The following is a 9,632-nucleotide window of genomic DNA, read 5'->3' on the forward strand; positions in this document are numbered from 1 at the left end:
CGTAAAAATTTAAATATTTGGAGATGGTCAGGGTTGCGGTAAAAAAAAGAACAAATAGTTTAAAACTATTTTAATGTCCAACGTTTCGCCTCACTTTGCAGGGCTTCTTCAGGGCTAAAAAGATACAGAAAAAAAAAAAAAATTACCTTATAAAAAAATTAATGAAAATAACTTAATTTAATGAAATTACCTTATTGTATCTTATTGTTGTAATATTCTCAGTTTTTTTTCTGTATCTTTTTAGCCCTGATGAAACCCTGCAAAGTGGGGCGAAACGTCGAACATTAAAATAGTTTTAAACCATTTGTTCTTTTTTTGACCGCAATCCTGACCATCTACAAATATTTAAAATACATTTTGTGTATTTAAAATCATAATTAATTATATTCATAAAAAAAGTTGTTTCCACTTTTTGGTTTTAATAATTAAATTTGTTTGAAGGTGAATGAAAATATAGGAAGAAAAAACTTTAGTTTGAGAAAACCAATGGAAATAATATAAATTTAAGTGTATAATGTGTTAAGAAAGTTTAAAAATTATAAACAACCATCATCAGATTGTGTTCAAAATGAAATAAAAAGTCATGAGAAACTCTTTTATGCTTTATAGCCTTTCAAAATTGTATTTTTTAATTTTTTCACGCATAAAATAATAAAAATAAATAAATTAATCATTTTCATATAAATATAGTTCAACCTTCTGTCATTGGAGTTTTGTTTGTTAAAAAAGATATTTTAATTTAAATACATTAAATTACTAATGTATTGACGTACTAAATCTGTTTCCCTAGCAAACTCTTAATTTAAATAAAAACAATTTTTTTTTAATTTAAAATAAAAATATTCATATATGTATGAGCATTTATCTTATATCTAAATTTGTGGTATTAACCCATTTTCACATGGATTTAATACCACATAAATGTACTAACTAATTCAGAGAGATATGGGGAAAAATTATAGAAACTAAAACTAAAAATTCAATTGCTTAAATCCAGTATCCAGTTACAGTTATAAATTTTCACTCGAAGCTTACAATTACTCAAAATATGTTTTCTTGTTTCTGGTAAGAAAAAATCAAACTATCCAACTTTTTAATTTTAGTCAATTAAGTTATTTAGTTTCTTTCATGGGTTGTTATATCAGATATCCTTTTTTATCCCTTCATAGATCAACAACCTCCAAGGGCCTTCGTAGGAGGGATTAATTCAATCCCCTAAAACATTTATGCTAAATGTTTCACTCCTCTGGAGAAAAAAGACTTGTTAACGATATCTATAGTTTGTATCATATGAGTTCAGGTCATGTTCGTGCATCTTGGGGCAAAGTTCCAGAATGGTATGAGTTCAATTTCTATGTAGGGTAGTTGATTTTTAATTCTCAGCAGTACTGAGAAATGAATCTTGATCCAGCCAATCTGATTAGAATGAGACCTCTATGTAGTCTAAGCCTCTATTATAACCTATTGGTAGCCACCAGGCATTGACAAGAAGGACCACTTGCAGGACTTGTTCCTATACCATTATATCATAGGAATTATAGTTAGTAAATGAAGCCTTAAAACAATTTTCTTATCGAGACACAACTGCAAAAACCTATCAAACAAATTATTATATGCAATATTTTTATGAGTTTAACATAAATTTAAATGTAATCCAAGTATATTTTATAATTTAAACTAAAAAAAATATTGTATTATGTATGTGGTTCCTGAATCTACTGTCAGTTAGGGCCATGGTGCTAGTGAGAATATAAAAGATCTATTCCAAGCAATAACTTCATTATTGAAGCAGCTACTAGAACCTTTGGAGCCTATACCTGGTATTAACTCTTTAGACAAATATTTTAAGGGGTCTTTGTATCAATCCCATGTTATGGAAGTGACAATTTGGAGATGTTCTAAGAGAAGAAAAGAAGTTCATTAAAATTAATAAATAGGCAGATAGCTAAGTTAGTTTGATATTAATAACTGGGTAGCAGCAAAAATATAAATATGAGAAACTTAAAGGTCGAATAACACTGTAACACTGGCAACGAACACGCTGATAGACTTGCAAGGAATGGCTCTGAAATCATTCCTATAACTCCTGAGCCTGTGTGTGGCATAAGCCTGAGCTATGCCAAAAGCACTATAAAGGCAGCTTATGGATTGAGAGCCAAGCGCCACTGGCTTAACAAAAGACTAAGACAAGCTTAGCTGTTCCTTGACGAACCCCGTAGAGGTCGAAGCGATGAACTGCTACGGCTGGACAGGAGCTCTCTTAGGATAATACAGATCACTGTAGATTAAATAAATATATGTTTAACCTCAAGCTAACAGAGTCATCCCTGTGCAGATTCTGCTACAGCATACCACATTAGTTGGTGTGACCGATTTGCAGGTTTGAGGTTCGCACTATTTGGGGCGGATCCTAAGCGGTGGGAGCTGATCAATCCTTGAAGTCTACTTATTTTCTTAGAATCTTCAAACCTTAAGCTCTAACGAGCTTACCACAATGTTGTGATGTCAATTGCAACATTGTCGTAATGTTAGTGGTGCACAATAGGCCTTATTGGCCTCAGTGCTTCTGTGGCAAAAAAAAAAGTCGAATAAATTTCTTTCCAGCATATACTGAAATACATGAGTGGTCCAAGACAGCAAAGTTACTTTTGTTGTGAAAATTTTTTTTAAATTTAATTTAAATTTTTGAAAATCATATTAAATAAATTCTTTGCTTCATAGTTTTATCGTAAATCTAAAAAATATACCAAATCTGTTTTCATAATATATCTATATTTTATAACTATAATCTTTCTATGTGGTGAAAATTATTTCATACTTTATAATTTTTTTTTTTATCAGCATTATATACCTCCTGGGCCTTGTTTCATAACAAAGCCAAACGGTATTAGTTCAAAAATGTATACAAATTACAAAGGAGAAGCACTAATATTTTTTATTCCATATAGGAGATGACTATTAGTGATATTATTATTGCTGTTAAAAAGTAAAAAAACAAAACAAAAAGCTCAAGTGAATAAAATTGTAGTAAGTAGAAACTACAAGATTAATAGTATTACTTTGCATTTTATTCTGAAAAAGGGCACAGATGTTCACTAGAGAAAGACATATAACAGGTTGAAGATAAGTATTTTTGTATTTCTAATTGAAGTATCATTTTAAATAATTTATTTCTACCATGTATTGTTTCTAGGTATGAAGATATTGGTCCTAAATTTTCTGCAGTAACTAGAGAAGTTAAAAATTGAATCACATTCCAAAATCGAGCCAATAACACATTGGACATTAATCCTTTTTAAGAACCTTTGAATCTCACAAAGAAGTTGGTATCTATCAAAATTGCTTATTGAAAAAGATTGTACTTCACATTTTAGACTTTATAAATCCACAAATTTATAGTTAAAAGAGTGGTGTGTGTATTGTTTAAAAATGTTGTGGTTCATCTTTTTAAAAAGAGAAAATCTACAGAATCTTTATTTGGTGTATAATGGTGCTATATTTGTATAGTTTTTTTTTAATCATTAGAAATAAGGTTGGCATGGAAAAGTCTTAAGGTTTCCTTTATGTCACCTTCCTAGGGATCCCCAGTCCAGAAAATACTGTTTGTCATCATTTTAACATGGTTTATTCGCCCGAGTCTTCAATTCCGAGCCTACTCACAGTGTTAAGTTTGTTGAAGCTTTTATAAACCTGCTGTTTTTGATCTCCTCTTTTCCAACTGTATTGATCCTCAAGCTCAAGCTAATATCATCATAATTTCTCTGTAAATTTTAATAAAGGCATAATGATGCTTATCTAGGTGATAATGCTGTATAGAGTCATTATACAGTATTGATTGGATTGCGACTTTTTTTTCGTAAGTAGGTACTTTATTTGTCATAACAAGGCTGAGTGGCAGGACCACACTGACCTTGAGACTTAAATTTTTTTTTCAGGGTATGGAACAATCCTTTTTTTTTTTTAATAGCATTGCATTATAAAAAGTATTTAATTAATTTTTTTTGTACTATATATATACACTGACCTTAAAGAAAGATGTTTTCAGATTGAATTAAATACTGGTACTTTTAACAAAACTAATGAGTTTCAAAAAATTACAGATAAGAAGATACAACTATTTCTCTGATTTTGAAAAATCATAAAAAAATCAGACTTGAATAAGTTAATCAAAATAACTATTTGGTGCTTTCCTTCTACTTAAAGAGGAACAATTTTTTCCCTCACATTTCATAAATCTATTTTCTTTTTTGAGCAGTAGAAAATTGTTTGAATAATCACTCGAATAAAAGAAAAAAAAACTGGTGTACAATTAATACTCAAACAATGTAATTTAAAATTTACACTATGGATTTGAACGTACTTTGTTTAATCTAAAATGAGTGAACTTTATAGACATATTAAAACAATCTAATGCATTGCTATTATTTTAATAATAATATAGTAAAAAGATAAAATAGTAAAGGGCTGTGAATATAAAGTAAAACAGAGATTTAAAAAAATATATATATTAAAAATACAATTAAAAATAACTATGATTTTTTCTATATACATATTTACAATTATTAATGGCACATATCTTATAAATAAATGTATAACAAGTTTTTTAATATCCTGAATTATTTAGAATATTAATAAAAAAGCAGTTAAAATTTATTATAACTTATTCTAAAAATAAATACATTAAAAAGAAACAAGATAAAATAAAATAATAATAAAATGGAAGCTACTAGAAATTAATTTAAAAAACAGAATACATAAGACTGGAAAATATTCTATGAAGGAACTTCAATATGCCTCAAGGTCTTGAGAATTTTCTTCGATTATCCATATTCGGAACTAACAGTTAGAGAGAACTCCCCAGGAGATACATATGTCTTGTGATACCACTGGCGTGTATCCAAAAGAACTGTAAAAATTTAAAAAAATATATATGAAATGCATTCGTTGAAAAAATTATTGAAAAACAGCTAAGGAAAATATTACTTACGAATGTCTCCAGGATTGACCGTGAAGGAAATTGGAGAGCAAACACTTTCACATTCTGGAGGAGGATGCAGATGCCAAGTTTTATGGCCTCTTAACTGTGCTTGCCACATCAAACGACTAATATAGTCAAGCTGGAAACAAATTCATTTTATCAATTAATTTTAGAACTTGGAATCTTTTAGTTATATAGTTTAAAACTGCAACTGCAATTTAAATAGTAAACATGAAAATAGATGAAAAATAAATGAATGAAAATTTCTTTAAACTTGTAGTCATTTTACAATTTTACCAATAATGTTATGCTTAAGATTAATATTGATAACTTATAATTAAAAAAATAAGAATAAGAAATATTGACCTCATTAAGGAATGCCTAAATATTAATCAGATTATCTGAACTATCAAATAAATAAACAAAAATCTAAAAGAACCATATAAATTTATAGAAATCTTTAGTTCAATAATCATTAGATTTCTATCAACAGAAAAACTATACTTACATGCATAAATGCTCCTTCATCAAAGCCCATGAAAATAAAATCAACATGGGAATGTTCAGCATCGATGGGAAGAAAATGTGGTTTCGTATAGTGCCGTCGCATCTTCTTCAGCATTTCTCTATTACAATTGCTCCTTCAAAATAAAATAACTTCATTAATCATATATTAAACAAAAAAGGTTTAAATAAATGTATATGGTTCTGTTTTTTTTTTTTTTTTTTTTTTTTTACCACTGAATTCAAATTTATAATAACTAAGCATAATTTAGAAATGTAGAATAAAATTGTAATTTAGCATAAAGTAAGTTTCATTAAATTTACTCATTTAAAAAATGCCTTTTTTTTACAAATAGAAAAAATAATATATTTATAAATTATAAATTTACCAAAGTTGAAATTAATTATTAGGCAGTATCAAAGAAAAATTTTAGACCATATGTTTTTGTTTTATTTATTTTTTTAAACTAAATTCATAATGAAGGAAAAAATTGCATATAAGACACAATAGAAATGATAATTGCCTAACATATAAATGATATTACTTTTATGAAAGAAATGAAAAAGTAAAAGGTAATTTAACGGATATGTTTAAACAACCAACAATAAATATTGTTCTTCCAATTGGATACAAAGAATTCTTGTGCTTCATTCCTAAGGATTATGAAAAAAATCCAAAAACATTTGTAAATTATTTAACAGAAAGGTTAGTAGAACTCGGTAAGCTACAGCTTGAATTAAGTGATGAAGATGACTTGGTTAATTTCTTAAGTGGGAGAAATGGTACATGTTTAGTAAATCTATGGAGTGAAGATAATCAAAAACTATTCACTGTCACCGCTCAACTCAGAGAGCCAACAAAGAATATACATGCTTTAGAAAAGAACAGAAAACCAGTAATAGAATTTGTCAAGTGTCCTGGTAAACGAGGAAGGCCTGGCAGAGGCTTACTTGGAAAATTATGCAGAAGATTTTTTCAATAAAGAATCTAGTCTACTCATGTTAATAAAAATGATTTGATTAACAACACATTGTATAAAGTACATAAAAGTGGAATGAACTTACCATCCAATATACCACGGTTTTGTCCCTTTTTCATTATAAATTCTTTTCAATGGCATATTAAATACATCCTCTAAATTCTTGAAATCAGACTTGAAGTTTAAAAATTGGCACTCTTCTTCAACACTTTCAAATGCGCCAGCAGTGTTCAGAAAGAGATCTTTAAAAAAATGATAATCAAATGTTCTTACAGCAGACCAATGTTTTGCAGCTCCTTTAATTATAATAGGCTTATAAGAATAAGCATATTTAGAAAATTCTTCCCTAGTTATATTAGGGAGTATTACAGCACTATTGAGATTAGAGCAAATACTACAATCGGCAATTGGTCTAGTTGCTTCCCAGACTATGTAATTATTCGGTAATATACACTTAATACCGAACGCAGTTTTCATCATACCATCTATAAATGGTAATTTAAAGTAAAGAAACGAAATTAAAACAGTTAAAATAAAGAATAAAAACTTATAATCATTAGCTATTTTAACATAGCTACACCAACAAATATTTTTTATTGAAAAAGAGCTTTTTTTTGAATAACATAAATTTCTTAGTTCGTGGAGGCATAATCCTTTACTTAGGGCATACGCATTTAAATTAATAAAGCGCTCAAAAAGAAAATGTTCCTTTAAATCGGAGCTCTGGCTTGTGACAACCTCCTTGCATGGCGCCATCTTTGTTCAGCTGTTGCTACTGTTACTATTAATGTGACAACGAATATTTTTAAAATTTTTAAATAAGTTAATATTAAATTAAAAACACACTATTAAGTTGAAAAATATATCTTATAAAAATTTAAGAAGCCAAATTTTTAAAAGCTCAAAAGTTATTTTATAAAGTATTATAATTTGATGGGATTCTTGTCGTAAACATAAAAGAGTTTTTAAATTACTTACAGAAAATTATTTAATCAATATATTTTGAATATTGTTTATGACACTAAGTTTCTTCATTTGTCTTGTTAAGTTTATCAAATAATAAATCCTAAGCATATACAATTTTTTCTGTCTAAAAGTGCTCTTATAAATGAAAATCGATGTAAAATAATATCATGTAATTTTTAAATGGCTCTAATGCTGCAATTTGATTATACATTGGTATGATTTATAATGATAAGTTGTGAATTTTCAAATGTTTTGAAATATTTTGGCGGTTAAACTTTAGATTTCGGTAGGTTACTTTTGATGGGGTTATGTTTGATATTGAAAGGGAACTAGTTGTACATGAATCTGTTTAACGAAATGAATCAAAACCAACCCTCGGGTTTGACGAGGATGCTTGACGATTTTAGATCCGGTACTAATCTTCAATATAGAAGATCAAGTACAACGAATCTCGCCTATCCTCTCCCTTTGCCTACTCCCCTTACACCAGGAACACAGAATAGTGTAAAACGACCCTTTGATGATACCGTATTAAATGAAAAAGATATGCTGATAAAAAAGTGTAGACAGTCTGATTCAATTCTGTCAGATAGTTCTCTCAATGATTCTATAAGTGAGTATGTGACGCATTATTTCATTTTTATTTTTCTTGTCTAAAGTATTTGCCCTTCAATGTAGGTTCTTGGGAATATAATCATGTGAAGTCACAGTTGACCCAAGCAAGGGCTGAAATTAAAACCCTAGAAAATCGAATCGCTCAGTTACATGGACATCGAAAAGAAACCGAACAGCTTTTTGACAAAGAGAAAAATGCCTTGAAATCCACTATAGAACAAAACAGGAATAATGTAAGTGTATATACCGTTCTTGTCTATGGATAGTTTAATTCATAGTTCTATTTTGTAAAAAAATATATATTTTGGAAGTTTTTGTATAAATTATCAGTCCTAAGATCAAGTACACATTCTAATATATACACATTATTTATGTTTTTGCGATGAGATGTTTTTATTTAACTACTAATCAGAAAATTATATTTGAATATTTTATAGTGTAATTGTATAGTGAAACTGGATATTTTAACTCTAATTGATATTTATGATCTAGCTAGGTCTCGGCCCTTAGGAATTTGTGAATAATCTACTGTGGTTCTTAAGCTATACATTTTTGGAGACTCCTGGACTATATGAATCAAATTATAGAGAATGTTTGTAAAATATTCCCTCGAGGATTAGTCACATCATCACATCAGCCTATATATGACTCGTTAACTTTTATTTGGAATTGTACTTTTATAAAATAAGAATAATGGCAGTTTATGATTATCTCCATAGCTTGAATTTTGTCTTGCTTGTCATTGATTGATTTACATTTAGATTTAACAGTATTATTTTTAAAAAATCTAATACGAGTAATCTCACTTTAAAATCTTGTGCTTGGTTTAAACAAATTTAGATAGTTTATAATTATAAATTTAAATTAAAATAACCAAGTTTATTTTTGTTTAATTAATGCTGTATTTTTTATTTGTTGGGAATATTTATTTATTTTGTTAAAAAGAGTTGGTTTTTTTCATTCTATAATATAAAAGATTAAAAAAATCTATTCATCATGTATCAATTATGAAAATACCTCTTTAATATTTTTTTAGAAATCGTATAGGCCATTAATTTTATTGAAATATTTACTTCACATTTTGACTCTGCTCTGTGTTTTGTCCATTTATGGTCAAGTTAGAATTGTTATTGATTAGATAAAAAAAAAAAAAAAAGTAAAATGAAGATATAAAAATAATGATAATTGAGAGGTCATATGTCAGCAACAACCATTGTCTAAATTATTTCATCAACTATAAGCCATCAGAATCATAACTGACACAATTCTTCCATCTTTACCTTTCTTTGTTTTTTACTCTTTGGACTTTTAACTTAAGCGCCATTTTAACATTTCAGCGTTTTATTCATGACTGAGCTCATTACTTTACTTGCTCATTTCAATTTCTAGGATATTATTATTTCAGTTATATTTTAATGGGTACAGGCAATACAAAATCCTTTTTATAATAATGAGTTCATATATTTGTTTCTTCTTTCTGTAAGGCAAATATTTTTACTTAAGTATTTTTAAAAACTTGAGATAATGTTATTCCATTAAATTAAGCTGAAATATTTTGAACTTGCAAAGGTCAGCAAGAAGTATATATA

The 9,632-nt window shown here is 28.0% G+C and overlaps 2 protein-coding genes and 1 long non-coding RNA gene across 4 annotated transcripts in view; 2 read left to right on the forward strand and 1 right to left on the reverse strand.

Annotated features, from left to right (window-relative positions):
* LOC136796268 (uncharacterized) overlaps positions 1-5,201 on the forward strand; it is a 5,877-nt gene extending 676 nt beyond the window's left edge. Inside the window, exons 2-3 of one of the 2 annotated variants that reach the window (XR_010843964.1) lie at positions 2,949-3,116; positions 3,194-5,201. This is a non-coding gene — a long non-coding RNA (uncharacterized lncRNA). Of the gene's footprint in view, positions 1-2,948 lie in introns of both variants that reach the window. The other variant, XR_010843963.1, reaches the window with a different exon arrangement.
* On the reverse strand, positions 4,765-7,224 carry LOC106677648 (uncharacterized). The gene is made up of 4 exons (XM_014415694.3): positions 6,548-7,224; positions 5,487-5,619; positions 4,988-5,117; positions 4,765-4,906 (listed from the first exon to the last, which is right to left on the reverse strand). The coding sequence occupies exons 1-4, from the start codon at positions 7,216-7,218 to the stop codon at positions 4,821-4,823; spliced, it is 1,020 nt and encodes a 339-aa protein (XP_014271180.1). The 5' UTR covers positions 7,219-7,224; the 3' UTR covers positions 4,765-4,820.
* A 338-nt stretch (positions 7,225-7,562) lies between these two features.
* The window catches only part of LOC106677710 (Mitotic arrest-deficient 1), a 14,177-nt gene continuing 12,107 nt past the window's right edge, over positions 7,563-9,632 (forward strand). Inside the window, exons 1-2 of the mRNA XM_014415795.3 lie at positions 7,563-8,041; positions 8,107-8,276. Of these exons, the coding sequence (XP_014271281.1) occupies positions 7,768-8,041; positions 8,107-8,276 (444 nt within the window). The 5' untranslated portion in view covers positions 7,563-7,767. The remainder of the gene's footprint in view (positions 8,042-8,106; positions 8,277-9,632) is intronic.

This window comes from Halyomorpha halys, unplaced genomic scaffold (genome assembly GCF_000696795.3).
Source record: "Halyomorpha halys isolate HHAL.00 unplaced genomic scaffold, Hhal_1.1 Scaffold106.1, whole genome shotgun sequence".
Classification (NCBI taxonomy): domain Eukaryota; kingdom Metazoa; phylum Arthropoda; class Insecta; order Hemiptera; family Pentatomidae; genus Halyomorpha; species Halyomorpha halys.

Excerpts from the sequence above, each read along its gene's own strand:
- LOC106677648 (XM_014415694.3), bottom strand. The coding sequence starts at position 7,218 with ATGGCGCCATGCAAGGAGGTTGTCACAAGCCAGAGCTCCGATTTAAAG. Across the intron at positions 5,620-6,547 it reads AAACCGTGGTATATTGGATG|GAGCAATTGTAATAGAGAAA; the intron begins GTAAGTTCATTC and ends TTTATTTTGAAG. Across the intron at positions 4,907-4,987 it reads GGTCAATCCTGGAGACATTC|TTCTTTTGGATACACGCCAG; the intron begins GTAAGTAATATT and ends AAATTTTTACAG.